At 37.3% G+C, this 18,032-nt stretch overlaps 1 protein-coding gene across 9 annotated transcripts in view; it reads left to right on the forward strand.

Moving 5' to 3' along the window:
- Positions 1 to 18,032, forward strand: part of RYR2 (ryanodine receptor 2) — a 449,014-nt gene that overhangs the window by 263,940 nt on the left and 167,042 nt on the right. For all 9 annotated transcript variants that reach the window (XM_075412466.1, XM_075412469.1, XM_075412474.1 and 6 more), the window contains 3 exons: positions 645 to 728; positions 6,420 to 6,579; positions 16,241 to 16,388. In XM_075412466.1, coding sequence (XP_075268581.1) covers positions 645 to 728; positions 6,420 to 6,579; positions 16,241 to 16,388 — 392 coding nt within the window. The remainder of the gene's footprint in view (positions 1 to 644; positions 729 to 6,419; positions 6,580 to 16,240; positions 16,389 to 18,032) is intronic.

The raw sequence follows: 18,032 nt of genomic DNA on the forward strand, positions 1-18,032 counted from the left end.
CACACCATGTCTAGCTTGAATCCTTTTCTCTGAAGGGGCTTCGTGTTCAACATCCGTACTGAGCATTAAGATGGCAGTTTTGGCCTAATACATATAATGTGTTCTGCTGTCAGCCCTCTCTTCAATAACATGTCCTAACAAAATCCAGATCCAATTAAAATCTCTGAATAGCAGCCTCTCTTCGTAAAGAAGACACATTCTAAGGATAACAAGTGACATTTCCTGCCTTTTCTCCTTTCATCAGCTTTGAAGTAAATAACATAACATAAAAAGATTTTGCTATAAAGCAGTATGAATGCGTACATAAGCAGTATGAATAAGTACATAAAGCAGAAATATATATTTCAAAGGCAGGGAATCTTTCAACTGATGCCTCGTACAGATGAAAGAGACTGTATGATAGTTCCATTTTGAGATAACCCACTCATATTTTTACCAAAATTTTTAGGAACATCTTGTGGCATCTTCTTAACACTGTCAGAAAGCTTACAGTGTGTAAAAAAGAGGCTGGTGTTGATCTTTTAATATTATATTGTTGTCACTCCCGTAGATCTCATTTGTTGTATAGTGCCATTTATATACGCAGCGGCAGCTCTGAATATAGAAACACTGGCAGTAATTTTTCTCTGATTTCTGTGTCCTAGAACCCTGCTGGCATTAGACTGCCATGTTGGAATTGCTGATGAACATGCTGAAGAAAAAGTGAAAAAAATGAAACTTCCAAAGAAGTAAGTTGAAATTCAAATGCATCTTTTTGTTAGGCAATGTGAGTTAAACAAACTGTATTTTATGAATTTGATATTTATATAGCTAGTTTTATTGGTAATTGACTATGCATACATGCATATGAATTTTCAGAAATTTACACACAGCTTCATTCACACCTTTTCTTTTAGATGTTTGTGATCTGATGTGTAGACAAAGCTTAGGTTTTCCGTGATTCATGGAAGCATCTGGCATTTGTTGTTAAGTAGTTCTTTTATATATGGAGTGCACTGCAGAAACTTGATAAAGAATTTTTACAGCAAACTTGTTGATATATTTTGCTATGCTGCAAATGTTTAAAGGTAACCTTTTTGAAAGTCCTAGAAGAGCCATCTGGTGACTTGGAGAGAACTGGTACAGGTGCCAGACTTTTTCCTGAGTGGTTGATTGGCAAAAGCATTGGTAGAACTGGTCTCAGGCTGGTATGATACAGTGGCCTCCCACTACTGCAACTCTGAAACTAGCTCTCATGGCCCAGCCACAGTGCCCTGGCTTCTTAGCACCAATGTGTTCCCCAGTTTGGGAATGAAGAATTTGGCAACTCAGACACAGTTGAAAGTAATTGGTGATAAGCATATGAGAGCCCAACAGCCCAACATACATTTGAGCCCATGATTTGTAATTTTGTCTAGACTGGTATCAAATTCAGTGAGATAAAGGAGGATTATAATCTGCATAAAATCAGAACTTCCGTGTATTCTGTTATTCTGTGTCCAGCTCTGGAGTCCTCAGCACAAGAAGGATGTGGAATTGTTGGAGCCGGTCCAGAGAAGGCCACAAAAACGATCAGAGGGCAGGAACCCCTCTGCTGGGAGGAAAGGCCGAGAGAGTTGGGACGGTTCAGCCTGGAGAAGAGAAGGCTCCAGAGAAGACCTTATTGCAGCCTTTCAGTACTAAAAGGGGGCCTGTAGGAAAGATGGGGACAGGTTTTTTAGCAAGGCCTGTTGTGACAGGACAAGGAGGAATGGTTTTAAACTAAGGGAGGGTAGATTTAGACTGAATCTAAGAAAGAAATTTTTTACAGTGAGGGTGGTGAAACACTGGAATGGGTTGCGGAGCGAGGTGGCCGATGCTCCATCCCTGGAAACATTCAAGGTCAGGTTGGACGGGGCTCTGAGCAGCCTGACCCAGGTGAAGATGTCCCTGCTCGCTGCAGGGGGGTTGGGCTAGACAGCCTTTAAAGGTCCCTTCCAACCCAAAGCATTCTATGATTCCTGAATTTAAATTAGTAGTTTAGTTTCCTTTGTTATGACTAAGAGCAATGGTAAGTGCTAGTACCACCAGTAGCAACTTGTAGCTGTTTGCAGGGATGTGCTCTGTGTGGAGACAGATGTTCCTCTGGTATTGCATATCTCCATTATTCACAGTAGCCTTTCACTGACTCATACCTTCATATTCCATATGCTGTGTCCCTAAGGCCAGTCTAATAACCCCAAGCCCATGTTTAACTAAGGTGTACCTTCCTTTTTCCTTTTGTGAGCTAAAAGTACATGCCCCATTCTAGCAAAGTTTGTGCAGGTTTCTTGGTAATACATTACTACTAGGTAGCTATAAGAACCTGGACCCTCAAGTCTTTGATATATACCATACTGCACTGATTTACATACCATTGATATCATGGTTTCAGAATCCCTGATGTGGTTACTTCACAAGAATGAATGACAATAAAAGCAAGGGATCAGTTTAAATTCCCCAAAACTGTTCTTCAGTTTTGGTATCCCAAAGTAACTGTATAGAAGACAGAAAATAAGAGATATCTAGGGCCTTCTGTATTTTTGTTCTGAATTTCCTGGGCAGAAATATATATGTATTTGCAAGATTGTTCAAGTGAATTAGATTTGATGCGTTTGAAAAACTGCAGCTAAATCTCAGGTCTGAAGAAATTAGACTTCCTAATTTAGAGTGATAATGCTGAATCTTTTTAATGTCATTAACAGTAATAACGTTAGAAACCTGAGGTCCTACCATACCAAATCAGAATTTTGATACCTCACATACAATGGATAGAAAAAATGAGTAAAAAGGAAAGAAAAAAACCTGTGGCTATGCTCTCTATAGCATCAGATAATTGTTGAGCAAAAATGGAGCAAAAATTTCATGATTAGATAGTTGTGCACATTTTTGTGGGATAGAGTCCTGAAGAGAGGAAGGATTGCTCTTTCACTGTTAGACTAGACTTAACCATAACAAAAAACCCAAAACCAAACCAAAAAGTTACAGGAGGTAGTGTGTGAAAAGCTAAATTTTGGATTGGAGAAGAAATGCCACTACTTGTGTTTGGTAGTTACTTCTCTTCCTGTAGATGATACAAATGCGTTATCCCAACACTTTTGTCAATTATCCCATGATAATTTATTAAGTTCTCATATCTGTCTGACACAAACACTTTATGCTATTATGAAAAGCAAAAGGAACAGATATCACTTGAATGTAATTAGCTGATTTGCTCTACTTTCTAATAAATTTTTCAACCTCACTTTGCATATTCTTATCTGTCTTCTTAACCCTTTGCTTTATTTTTTCTGCCATCCTGTTGTAACAATGAAGATTGTAAAATGCTAAAAACAAGTTTATATTTGTGTCAGTCCTACAGAATTTTAGTGTCGCAGCCTCACTGGTTACAAGTTGGGAAAAATCATGTTTTTAACTGACAGTTGTGCCAGAAATTTGCCTTTTCTAATACAGCATCACTGCGCAAAAGAGCTTGTTTGGACCACTTTGAACAACTACCTTAAGTGTACTGCAAATAGGTCTTTTGCTGATGGAAATTCTCTTAGGAAGTTTTTTCCTGGTATAACTTTACTTCAAGTTTTTTGTAAAGCGTCCTTTACTAACCTTTTATTTTAAAATACCTCCCTGAAATATTCAAAGTCTTTATTTTAATAGATTGTAGATATTTAATGTTTTTATGGGTTAAAAAAGGTCTAAATGAAATGGGAACAGAAAGAAAGGATTGCCAGAATGAAAAGTTAAAAAAAAAAAAATCACTGTGTTTTATTTTCTCTGGTAAAACAACTCAGGTAGATGGCTGAAAATCTTTAACCAGGACAGCAGAGTATGGACTAAGATGAAAACACATCTACCACTTAAACTTATCTACCACTTTTTCTGTAGCTTTAGGTGGTGGCATAAATAAAAATTCCATAATGCTTGTTATAAATCAGTGGTAGATCAATATGGTAGTGGTAAAGTGCTGTTGAAGCAGTTAGATTTTCAGCTTGAAAATTATTCCACATTACTTTAGCTACTTCTTAAAAAAAAGATGTTAATACAAGGCCGACAGAGATACTGAGCAAGATCAGACCAGTAAGATACTGATGAGCAGGCGACTGGGCAGGAGCTGGGATTTTAGCTGCCTATTTCAACTGTTAACATCAGTCTGCAGCTAAAGACAATTCTCCAACATGAACTTGTACGCGTGATATGCGTTTGTTATTTTCCTTCATATCCATTGATACTTATTCTTGATGAGTATTCCTTTGCATCCTGAAATTAGGTATATGCATCCTCTGTGACAAAATTGTGAGTACCCTTGGAGACCCCTGGATCTTTGCCCCTGCTCTTATCTTGAAATAGCTGTGGCTATCGTAGCTTTTATTCGCACAGCGCAACGCTTGTGCAGGGGAGTGTGACAGGAAAGAACGCAGTAATTGCCAGCCTGGCAAAGGTGTTAATTCTGTGTGATTCACTATTTCCATGACTGACTGGTTTTACTCCTCTCGCTGAAGCTGTGATTTCAGAGCTACCTGAGGAGATGTAACCGTGAGGGCAGTTAGCTCACGTGTGGGAGATGGCAGCACAGCTGCCAACTGCTTGCTTAATTCTGTAATAGGAATTTGTGTATTGGTAACTATAGGAATGGCTGATTTTGGATTGACATTCTTGGATTGCTGTTTTCAGACGTAAACTTTTTTTTTAACATCGTAATTTTGAAGGAAGGTCCAACCTCATGTTTATAGATGATAATCCCCCTTAAATACTTGCTTGTTTTCAATTATGGTTTTCAATCAGTAATTTGTTTAAATGGGTTTTAGAATGATTATCACAGAAGAGAATTAATTAAGATTTGTAAAGTATTTGAATATTTTAGAATGTAAATGGGGATAAATACTGTTTCTTTTTCTAGATTTCTCTGTCAGTCCAAATAAAGAAAACAGAAGAAAATGCCAAAGTTGTTTAGAAAATAATTAGACAGTTATTTAAACTAGCCATTCTTTAAACACTCTGGCATGTATAATATCAGTGAGAGATTGTTGTTGTTTATTTTCTACTGACCCCTTTCGTTATGACCAAAATAGCACGTTGTTTTGTCAGTGTACTTGAGGAGAAATACTGAGGGATGTTCAGGGCATGTCCACCAGCTCCGGCCGGTCTCTCCTGGGGCCGCAGGGAAGCCCCAGCCCTGGTACCTGGAGGGCCTCTGCCCCCCACCTCCGCTGGCCTCGGTTTCTGCAAGGCCGCGTTTCACATTTTCACACTTTTTTTCCTCACTCCTCTCTGCCCACACTGTGCTTTGTCCTTTTGTAAAAAATGTTTTCCCCCAGGTGCCACCAGCGTGGCTGCAGGGCTCAGCTGTGTCCTGCGGTTGGGCTGCTGGAGCCGGCTGTGCCCGGCCCTGGACGGCCCCGGCCTCCCCTCACGGGGGCCACCCTGCAGCCCCCCCACCGGCGCCTCGCCACCCACACCCAGTGCAGCCCCGTCTGCCCGCCCCTGCTTGGCTCTTCCTGCGCCCTTGCCCCTCGGCAGCTGAGGTGGGGGAGGCAATGCCCACCACCATGGCGGTGCCGCATGGTGTTGTAGGTTTTTGTGGTAAATGTAGTAAGTCCTGATGTGCTGCATCCATCACCATCTGCATTACGTCCTTCATTGAGGAAGGTTTGGTCGTAAGTACAGTGGGAGATGGCTGTAATTATTTCAGTGACAATAACTTCATAAAAGTAAACAACACTTTGTACTTAGGGGTGCTAAAAATAATGAGGAAGCTGTCTCTCTGTTCTGAAGTCATGCTTAAATTTTAAACATTTGGTCCTGTGATTTCAAGCATAATGGAGGTATGAAGTAAAGACAAACTTTTGTTAGATGGACTTCGTATGTGATCTTGAGTAAGCCATTTGACTTGCTTTTTCTCTCACGTGTCTATCATAGAATCACAGAATGACTTGGGTTGGAAAGGACCTTAAAGACCATCCAGTTCTCACCCCCCTGCCATGGGCAGGGACACCTTCCACCAGACCAGGGTGCTCAAAGCCCCATCCAACCTGGCCTTGAACCCTGCCAGGGAGGGGGCAGCCACAGCTTCTCTGGGCAACCTGGGCCAGTGCCTTACCACCCTTGCAGTAAAGAATTTCTTCGTTATATCTAATCTAAATCTACCTTCATCCAGTCTAAAGCCATTACCCCTTGTCCTGTCACTACAGGCCCTTGTAGAAAGTCCCTCTCCAGCTTTCTTGCAGGCCCCCCCGAGGCCTTCTCTTCTCCAGGCTGCACAACCCCAACTCTCTCAGTCTTCCAAAAGACAATATGTTCTGAAAAGACAATGTTCAAAGACAGATTATTTATATAGACATACTGCATACATGTCACTTCTTTACTTCGTGGTTTCCATTATTTTTTTCTTACTGAAAGATAACTGCAAGTTCTGTGTTTTTTGACAGCTACCAGTTGTTGAGTGGATATAAACCTGCTCCCATGGATCTGAGTTTTATCAAACTGACCCCCTCCCAAGAAGCTATGGTGGATAAACTAGCAGAGAATGCTCACAATGTGTGGGCAAGGGACCGTATAAGGCAAGGCTGGACATATGGTATCCAGCAGGTAAGTGCTACCTTCAGTCACTTGAAAAAGTGGTTATCGAGATATTTCACAGTTAAAGGAGAATAACGGGGATAGAAAAGCAGAAAGAAACAGTGAGTGAATGGGAGTCTGTCAGTCAAAGAAAGCAACAACACATAGTTAAAGCAATATTGCTAAATCTTCTAGAAGTATGAGACTCTTTTACAAGCACTACTGAAAAATTGGTGATATATATTCTTGTATGCTATCTAGATCTCAGGTTGAGAAAATTGCATGCAGGAAGCTAATCTGCTGTAGTATTTTAGGAAGTGTAAACATTGACTTTCAGTAGGGGAATCATTTAAATGTTTGCAGTCCTGGAAATTGAATAATTTTGTTTATCCAAGAAAACCAGAATATAAACTTCTAGTAATCACTTTGCTAATATGTTGTATTTCTGGCAGAGGCCATGTTTAACTGAGAATAGTTAAGTCAGTCTTCAAGTTCCAGTCCTACTTTAGTGGTTTTGTTCAAGTGAATAGGAATTCTACCTGGTAGGTATCACAATGTGTTATAAGGGAGGGGGAAGTAAAAATTAAGCATGGTGGATTGTTAAGAGCAAAACTCAGGGTCTATGATTTATTTAAAAGAAAAAAAAATCAATTGGGTATACAGTGAGCCTAATTTATTATTTTTCAAAACAGTTGTTATGTCAGTTTTCCCCTAGGAGTCATATTTTCTATTCTTTTTGTGATTATTCATGAATTTTACATAGAGAAAGGTGTCTTAAAACATGTAGTAGCATATCACAGTGAAATTTTAGGAAAATTCACCCCTTGGGAATAAAATAGAGTGTTCATGATTTTGCGCTGGGCATAAAAGATCATTATTTTTGCAAAAATGAGAAACAGCTGTTTTGTAGGCACACACTCTTTCCTGCCTACAAACAGTGGTTTTGTTTCTGACGAAAATTCATGTTACACATTTCAGTTCAGCACATTTCAAATTTTGTTTTTCCTCAAGACCAAAAGCTTTTGTAGAAAAATCCCATAAATCTTGTTTTATGTATATTAAGTTAGGCGCTTAAATTCACCACATCACCATACTGACAGAAGACATTTATGTGACGAAATACATGCTGCATAGCATTTCAGCATTGTCCATTATAGTATCTTACTATAAAGCTCTCATTTTGGTACTTTGTAAACTATTTAGGATATCTGTTCTGTTTGGGTCTAGGCAGACAATGAGCCCGTTCTTGTGTTTGCAGACTGCAATGTGTGTAATAACCCCTGCTAGATAGACACTGAGGACAATGCAGTGTTGGTGCAATTCCTCTGCTTACAACACGATTAAATTTTCCCCTAATACTGCATCTTCGGGTGAGGGAAGAGGGCTCTGAAATGCTGTTAACATTTCTCATACAATATTAATCATGAGAAGTGTTGGAAGTGACGGTTCTCTGGTGTCAGGTAGGAGGAGCAGATTAATTCATTTTGAACCCACTGTTTCAATCCTGTGTTTATCGAGGCAGTGCACAATTCATTTCTAGAAGGAGAGTCTGTATGTCTCTAGATGGTCAAAAGAAATATTTCTGATAAATTAAAGAATGCGCTCAATAATTTACACCATGCTTCCCATATCTTTTGTTCTCCCAGAAGCCAAACTTTTTCAATACTGGGCCTTGCCAATCAGGAGATTTGAAATGAATGAAAGTTGGGAAATAGTTACAGCTTTGCTAGAATCCTGACGTATCCCACAATCAAATGTAGTTTTGCAACAGAATTTATTGGTTAAGATGATGTTAAGAAGTTTCTGGAATCAAATGCATATCTTAGCTAATTGTGTTTCTAACTAGCATTGGGAAAATTTAAACCCACAACTCATATCTGGTGAATACAGTTTCTGAGATCTTAAAGACAGTTTAACCTACCCTGTGTATCTTTGTCTTTGAAAAAAACCACAAATAATTTTGCCATATTTATTGGAGTGAATTTGCTGTTAAACTAAATGTTTTCCAAATTAGTTAGGTATTAAGAAAGAAAGGCAGTTAAATGATGCTGTCAAAGCCTTTTTCAGTGTTACTGGGTTAGGAATGATAAGCAAAAGATGTAGTAGGAGTGGGTGGCAATGAAGAAAGCTTCTCCTTTACATCTACGCAATGTGTTTATACACTGTCTTTATGTATGTTTGGATGTGCCTGTTGATATAGAAGATTATGCTTTTGAAGAGGTGTGATGTGATAGTAATGAAAGCATTACTTTTATTATGGTTCCCAAAAGGCAGTGGAGTTGCCCCAGGCCACAACTTCATTTTAAAAAAATAACATAAAAACACTCATCAGACAAAAGCAGTCAGTGTGAATCAGACTCTGATTTTGATGACCAGGTTGTGCTCTGAAAGAGAGTTAGACAAATGCTTCTGCTCCAAGTCTCAACTGGACTGAGGTGTATGATCACTACTGAACTGTTCTTTGTTACCAACACAAAGACAATTATGGGCATGCAAAGAAGAACCTGGAGAATTTAAAAATACAAAGCTGAAGTGCCTACGAATCTGATCACATTTGGAGTTCGAAGGGCTCTTAATATTGAGTTTGCAGTCTTGGGTGCTTCTGCTTTAAACATCTATTGTGTTGGGTCTGATTTATTCAAACCGACTGAAGACTTTTGTGTGCAGAGTGGGGTGCTGCTGTTGAGAATATAACGCAAAGGTGCGTTATAATTGTAACAGTGTCACAGTTACGCTTTCAACAGTGGGTAGTTGTTAAAGATCATCAAGAGCTCAGAAATATCAATAACCTTCAGGAAACAGATCAACCAGATCAGCAATAGAGTTTGCTCCCTTATTCTTGGCAGACAAATTACAGTAGTCTCCTGTACAGTTAAACAGGTGGATGATGTCCTTGAAAACTTCCCCACCAACACCATGTCCTGTACAAGCTGCCATGCTTGGGCTGTTGATGTTGGTTTTCTCTTAGTTCAACTATTTTTCTCTTTTCAAATAAAAATGTTTACTTTCTTCTGGAGAGAAGACAGACAACTGAGTTCCAAGAGTGCTTACAATGTGCAGATAACAAATATCATTCATTAAAAGTCAAAAGAAGAGAGCAGAATAGCAAGGTGCTGCTTTCTGGGTGTGGCGCAAAGATGCTTCTCATGTAGCTGACATACACACCACATGGCGAGCTGCTAGCTGTTCTCCACACTGCCTTGTGCTTCTGCTTGACTCCAGCAATGGATTTGTTTCATGGGCTACATTTGTCATCGCATCATATTACTGTGACATGTTACAGTACTGTGGTAAAGTGACATGATGTTATGCTGTATAATACTATAAACAGATCTTGCAGAGCTATAAAATAGTTTCCTAAGGGAAAGAAGCTTACAGATGTTTGATGGTAGATGAACTGGGAAATATGTTATAAACCGCAATCGTGCTGTGACTGTAGGATGGATTGGATGATCTAGTAGGTCTGTTCCATCATGAGTGCCTCATCATTTTGGGTTTATATAATATGAAAAATTAAAGGGATACTGTCAAGTAGTTCATGTATAAACCATTTCTTTTCTGTTATAAAATGGTGGGGGAAATGCCTTCCAAGTTCCAGATTTTTTTCTTCTTCTAAATCCACCACTGCTTGTCAGGAGTTTTTCTAAACAAGAGAGAGCTGCTCTTCGTGCATGACTATACACAGTATTTTTGTTCTGCTGCTGCAGAGCCAGCCAGCCAGCCAGCAGAGGGAGCACAAGTTAACTAATAAGTCCTGTTCCCAGAACTGTGCTGACAGCTGTGATGACACTGATCACAAACAAGTAAGTATTTTTTAGTAGTACAGACTCACAGTAGCTTATTGCTCCGTGAAGGGAGCAGAAGGAACAAAGCAGGTAGAAAAAATACATATTTCTGCTTAAAAGAACGTATTAAATAGCAAGGGTAAGTGGAAAAACAAGCACAAGTTCAGTGTGAAAATACTTGACAGTGTCCCTTTAAGGGAGAACGTGGTTGCCTGCAGGTTGGTCTTCTCCAAACTAGGGAAACAGTAAATGATCAAAGACAGATAAGGGAGATAGATCCAGGCAAAGGAGCAATATAGCCTTGGTTTAAGTCAATTAAAACAATAACATTTGTGTTATGAGAGAGGTCGTTTTGTTTGTTTGTTTTTTAACATGTACAGATTTTGACATTATGTCTGATCATAATTACGTGAGTTTTTTGTTTGGGTATTTTGAAGGAATTTTTCATAACAAGCAGATTGAAAAATAGTATTGAAGTAGAAAAGGATGCACTTGTGACTAAATCCTCACAATGAAATGGAAAATACTCTGAACTCACATAAGTTTATCCATAAACTTACAGTGTTGGTAGATATTCATAAAACTGTAATGTCATATAGACAGGAGACTCCCAACTTTTACCTAAGTAAGAAAAAGACAGGGCGAGAAAAGAGTCAAGCCTAGAGATCAGAAAGCAAATGAAAATAATTTCAAGTACGTTAGACACCCCTTCCCTCTTCCTGAATACATGACTTTTAGGTCTCCCCACTGATTGTGGGGGTCACAGCCAAAGATTCTCACTTTCAAATTTTGTTTATATGCGTTGTCACATATGCACATATTTGCACCCATATGCACATAAATGCAGCCATATGCATGTATATACACATATATGCAGATATGCTTTGTCCAATGGTGTGTTGCATTTTCTTCATATTGTATTGTGGCTGAAGAACCTAACAATCAGAAACCTTGTTTATATTGAGAAAAAAAAAAATTAAAAACCCCACAGCTTTAACAATTGGTTATAAGTGTCACCAACCTGAAAAGTTCTTACCACTGCGTGAGGAGCATCTTAAAAAAGATACTCTGCGCTTCCTGTCCTAGGATAATTAGTCAGGACTGGGAAGCAATTATCAAGTCTGATTTCTTTTTTGGCCTAAATGCAAGACAGCTCTTTTTAAGTCAGGATCTAATTTTTTTTAGATTTTTGTAGAAAGCATATGGCATCACTATGTGATCAGGAGTTGGTCTTCTCAGACTGCCTAGTGCTGCAGTGCAAGAGAGGCACTGTTCTGGAAAGTCAGACTGAGGAAATACAGACTTATGGGAAAAATCACAAGCTGAAGGCTTGTCACTTATTTTGTCATTAAATATGTGTAGAAAGACATCTTGTCCTTGTAGAAACTACTTTTGTTACCTCACTTCCACGTTTTAGATTATTTAGACTGATAGATTAGTTCCTTCCTTTCATAGTCAGGGCACGTTCTGCTGGACATTCAATATGGATATGGTCCTCACTGAAGATGGTAAAAGCTGTACCCGTATTTCTAAAGATATGCATACTTCTAAGGACAGAACTCAGCTGCTAGTATGCCAAGTTAGGAACACAACTTCCACTTTGGGTGGATACATTTAGGATATTTGTTAACACTGCCACGAATATGGCTTCGTGAGGACTTTATTGTGCTTTTCAGTTCTAATGATTGACTTAGCAATTACCAATTTAGAATTATATTTTTCCATTTTCTGCTATAAAATGATTCTTAATTTTAGCGGTTTATGGTTAAACATGAGCTGTCATGATAAATGCAAAAGAGCTAGACCTCTGGATAACAAGATATGAACTGTATGGTGTAGGTAAGTGATCACGTTCACAGTGTATGTGCTGCAGACTCGGTGGCTCACAGAACTGGGTTTCTGACAGCATTGCTGGCAGGCTCGCCAGCAGCATTTGTTGTGGCCATTGCTCAGAGATCTTTGTGGAAGTGCAAGATCCACAGGCATGGCAACAAGCAGAATCAATTTGCCAGCTGTGGAAGGAGTGTTTTCTAATGGTGCAAATGAAGCTAGGAAAACAACAACATGTCTGTCTCACAGAATATGTGCTGAAATACCTTTGCTTTGTGCTTGTCATTTGACAGCCTTGGTTATGAGAACAAAATCATTCCAGTGCCATAGAGAATATGTATCTATACAGCCCTAACACCTTAAATCACAAAACTTATGATTCCATTAAATTATTATCATGTTTTTCCTGCACTCTTCCTAGTATGTGTTTTCATTTTTAAGTCTTTTCCTGTCTTTGTTTTTGATAGGCACTTATTTATGTATGTTTCTGGTGTCTTTTTGTTCCTTTTAGTCTAGTGATCTGTGCTGTTCCTGAACTTCTCAGAACTTTGGGAAGGCCCAGGAGTGCACAGGTTTGCGGTATCACATTTAAAGCTCTGAAAATTATATTATTCTTTACTGTTTTGGATGTCTTTTAGAGGTTTATATGAGGCTTCATTTTTTGTAACTGAATTCCTTCTGAAGAGTACAACTTTATTACACGCACTGTATGTCTTAATAGACTCTTCTTTTAGAGATGCTTAGACAATTTGACTATGGTTTTCTGTGCTGCTGTAGACAGTATGGACACTTCTCTTGTTTCGTTCTTACTCTTACATGACATCTGTCTGTGCAAGTTGCAAGACCAGCTGCTAGCTCCACTGCACTGGATCCGTTACCTCCATGTCCCATACTCACTGAGCGAATGAATGCAGTTCTGCACCTCGCAGCTCCCAGTGTGTTTCCTCTGTGAATAATTTTGCAGCAGTGTTCATTACCTGCAACACAAGTTTTAAAAGGCTTGTTGATATCTGTTGGTGTGTGTGTTTAGGTATATTTTTCTGTGGTTCTTCTCAATTACTTTTAAGAGCTATATTCAGTTAGTGCCTTTGTTGACCAATTATTGCCTATTTGAAAGCCATTTATATCATACAAATAAGTATATGTGTGCCTGTTCAGATAATTCTTTGTCATTTGCTCTATATAGAAAAATCTGTAGCGTACCCTGTATTGTATACCGAATTTTCATGATCAGTGTTACATCACTCAGGTTTAATATTATTTATAGTTAGTTCCTTCCGTTTATAGTCGGGGCACATTCTGCCAGGCATTCCAACATTTCATGGTTGCAATGCTTTCTTTTACTTAAGTAGCTCCAAATTAAATTCTAAATGACTAATGCAATGGTAGTGTTACATTAAATGAAGACAAAGTTGTGTAATAAAATTTATAGGCTTTTTTCTTTTTTTTCCTGTGATATAATAGATTCTGAATTCAAAACTGAAGAATTATGTAAACTTCATGTTTGCTAGCCAGCTCAAACAAATTGAAACAGAATCTTGTCAACAAGCTAAAGTTTTGGGGTTTTTTTGTCTTCTGGAGGAGATCTACTGTTCTTTTTTCTTTCAAATGACTTGGTGAACAAGTAGTTAAAGAATTAAAAACTTAAGCTGAGTTTTCCTTCTTTTAACGGTCTGCAGTACAAAACCATAACTTTTCTATAGTGAATAGGAAGAATTAAGTCTATGTACGAGTTGTAAATGTACTCAGTAGAAATTACCACTCTTAGCTAATCAGTTTTCTTGTTGACTTGATTGTGACTGTGCAAAGCTCATTCACTGTGTAGGATCATTATCTTGATTAGCTACACTTAAACCACAGAGGTGATGAAGATCGTTAGTGCAAAAACTTATGATGAGTAGAACAATAACAGTTCTTGATTCAGCAATAAGTAACACATTCAAAACTTAGATGTATCATAGGCAAAAAAAACCCCGAAAATGATTAAAAGAAAAATCCCTCCTCATATTCATATTTAAAGAAGTAGCTGAAGTTTTGAATAGGTGAAAAAGATCACAATATCAAATAAAATTAGACCCAAGCAGAAAAATCCATAAAATTGAGTTGTTTAATACTTATGATTTCCTTATCCCCGCCCCCCCCCCCCCCCCCGATTTTGTGCTTAGGCATCTTTAAAAGCACTTATACTATATTTCGTTATCATACATTGTTATCAGCTGATTGTCTGAGTATTAATGTGTGTTTATAGTTACTATGGCAATTAACAATGCATAAGTCTATCTGTGTATCATGGTTAAGAAGTTACATAATTGTTGTTCTAAACTTCTGTTTCATATTTTTAAAGACAGTGTTTCATAATATCTTTTGGACATAGAGTGTTTCAGAGGGAATTATTTGTCTTTTTATGTCCTTTCCAAGACAAATAATTAAACCCACGGTGTTTCTTCTCTGATGTTAATGTGAATATTCTTATATAAAATATTAATTCCTTATAACATTTACCCTAACATTTGTTTAGTCCATTCTGTTCTGGAAGCAGCCCTTTTCCACATCTACCAAATTAAACATTGGAAAAAGGAGGATGTCAACTTAAATGTTTGGAATAAATATGGAAAGTAGTCCCCTCAGATACCCCTTGTGTTGGCCCTGTCTCTGTCCTTCCCACTGAACATAACTAGAGCCGATACACTGTTGTAATTTGTGTCCCCTGCAATGCTTGTCCTGTGATATTTCTTCTCCTAGAAGGATCACTGGTACGGCCAGATTTCAGCAAGCATCGGTTAATAATTGCACTTGAATATTTACTCACCACAAAAAGGCAAAAGGTAGATAACCTTGTGGCTAAGTGTCTAAAGGACAGCAAAAGATGCCTGCAAGTATTTGTCAGAATGGATGTGCCATTTCTTCTCTGCCTGCAAAGGTAGAATGAAAACCACGTACATTCTTGAAAGTAGAACTGTAACGCTATAAAAAAGTAAGATATTTTCACTATAGGCCCTGTTTTCTAATACAATAGGCCCTATTTTTGCAATTCTTAATGAGTCTGATCATAAAAGCCTCTCAATATCTTTGATATTTGTACCCAACAGAACAAACAGCAAGTATTTTTTAATATGTCCAGTCTTTGGGACAGGTTTTTGTTTGTTTTTTTTTCAAAGAAGGTATTAGGAAGAACATGGAGAGTTCTTTGTATGGTTTCTCTCACTGCCAACAAATGCTGACAGGATGCAAGAAGAAAATGTGGACAAGAAAACAGTTCTGTTAGTCACTAAGAATTATGTTAGCCATATAAATAGTCCAGTTAAACAATGCTTACAATTTTGCACTAAAGGAAAGCCTAAATCAAAGTTGTGTTACTAAACCTAAACCACAAATATTAAGCCTTACCAATACATAAATTTCAACTGGAGGAGAGATTACCTTAAATTACTTATTACAAAAATTCTGCACAGTAATACATTAATCATATTCTTAGAAGACCCTTTATTTTGGAAAAATACATGTTTTGAGTATTTGACATAGTAAGATACAGGTTTATTATCTATTTTATTACTTACTAATTAGTATTTGCTGTTTTTTTTATTAGTAGTGTTTTGTTCTTCTTTTGTTTGTATCTTGTTCATTCTTCAGGTTTTTTATGTCTTTAGTGCTATAATTAAAAAAAGCTCTGTACTGGTACAGTAATGTCTCCGTGCTTTGGTTACATACTAGCTGCTTCTTATGGTAGATGCTTCATAAACAGTGTGCAAAATATAATCCCTTTGACTTTTCAGTTAAACTCTTCGTATTTATCCTTGTTGTTTGTGTTGTTACCCTATTAAGTCAATTTGATGGAAAGTGAAAGCAGGTTTAAGCCACACAGTTCCATTTATTTATGTATTACTTTTTTTTTTTTAGTGAATTCAGTCTTGGTACTAGTTTCTAGGCTATTGCAACTTCTGTGAATCCTTGCTGTATTTGCAGTTCCATTATTCAGCTGGTATAAATAGTAAATTTTTATCCTGCTGCAATAGCACAGTTTTGTCTTTAAGACAAAGCAGTTTCTGAAATTGAATTGATTTTTCACACTTATGCAGGATGTCAAAAATCGACGAAATCCTCGCCTTGTACCTTATGCTCTTTTGGATGATCGGACGAAGAAGTCAAACAAAGACAGTCTTCGGGAAGCAGTCCGCACCCTTCTAGGCTATGGTTACAACCTGGAAGCTCCAGATCAAGATCACGGTAATTAATTTGGTTGTTTTGTTCTTCTCTCTCTCAAAAAAAAATTATGATATTCCACTCCACTACTGGATTTCTTGGTCCACTAAAACGATCTGAACAGGTACGGTCTCCAAAGCTAATATGTGCTTTTCTCCATCTTCTGTTGTTTATATTTCCCTTTGATCTTTCCTTAATCTTTCTTTTTCTTGTCCTGTGACCTCAAATGAAGAATTACAAAAGGAAACATTTTTACATTTTAAATCAGCGATACAATTTCTCTGTATTTCATACACTTCTTTCACTGTTCATTTTGTGGATTTGATAGATCAAATGAATCAAAATTAAAAGCTTAAACAATTTAAATTGGGATTGTGAATACTACAAGACACAACCCTAAAATACAGAAAATCAGGAAAACACGTTTATCACCTTGCTCAATATATGGTCTTATGCCATGGAATAAAATGTATGGTTACATTTTAAATATGTGCATAAATACGTGAAGCTTCCCAATCTAAAATTAGGTTTTTTATTAAAAGATTTTTAACTAGTACTATATTTGTTATTTGAAGACAGAATAGTAAAATTGCCAAGAAAAAAATAATATGTAAATGCAGTAGATGTGAATTTTATATTCCTACAATTTTAACTCTAAATAATGAAGAACTTTGCAGTTCATACACAATCTCATACTTAAAAACCTAAAGCTACAAGGTGAAATTTTCGAAGACAAATACCTACAAACTAAATTTCTGTGAATGTCAAACTGCAAGTCTAGAATTAGATAGTCTGTTAGAGCATTTAAGCTTCGTGGACTTTCTCAGGTCTTTGAAGTTGAATAGACTGTGAGTAAATTTTAACTTACTTCTTACAGATGTTTTATTGAATTTGTATCATTGCCAAATTTATTATTTTATTGATACTGTGGGCAGTATTTTCAGCATATATAATTTGAGTTTGAGACGTCCTAAAGAGAAAAAAAAATTGAAAACTATATAAGCTTTTAATAAGGAAGCTTTAAAGAAACAGTACACGTTTACCTTAGTAACTACAGAATATAAAATGCTAAGAAAGTAAAAGAAATCAGAAGACATAATGTACAAATAAAATAAATTCTCTTACAGATTTTGGCTTTTAAAACAACAGTTTTCTGTCATGCTGAGATGAAGTGGTGAGATGGAACATAGAAGAGGGATATTCTTGCTACTGTACTGTCATTCTGGAACACTAACTGCACATATAGAAAGGAAATAGTAACATAATAGATCTAACCACTCGGCAACCATATTCTAGAAGTTCACTTGGAGATATGGAAATACAGAATAATCAAATCAAAATTGAAACTTACATCCTTATAATCTCAGCAAAGTGTGGAAAATTTGAGAAATGTGTCTAAACCTTATCCTATCAATATATTGATTAATAAAAGATTATTTTTCCTGCTTTGTATAGTGATAGTATTGTTGAATTTGGACCTATTTAGGCCATAGACCTTAAGGAAAGCATTTCTGCAGGAGATGTAACTCATACCCAAAATGTACATAGGGAACCCGCCATTTTCAATTTCTTTTCCAAAGCACATAAATACTCTGATCCTCAGCTTTTATGACTGATACTGTGAGTGTGTAACAAGGCTGGATCCTGAATGGGCAAAACAATGTGTTT

This window comes from Opisthocomus hoazin, chromosome 2 (genome assembly GCF_030867145.1).
Source record: "Opisthocomus hoazin isolate bOpiHoa1 chromosome 2, bOpiHoa1.hap1, whole genome shotgun sequence".
NCBI lineage: Eukaryota > Metazoa > Chordata > Aves > Opisthocomiformes > Opisthocomidae > Opisthocomus > Opisthocomus hoazin.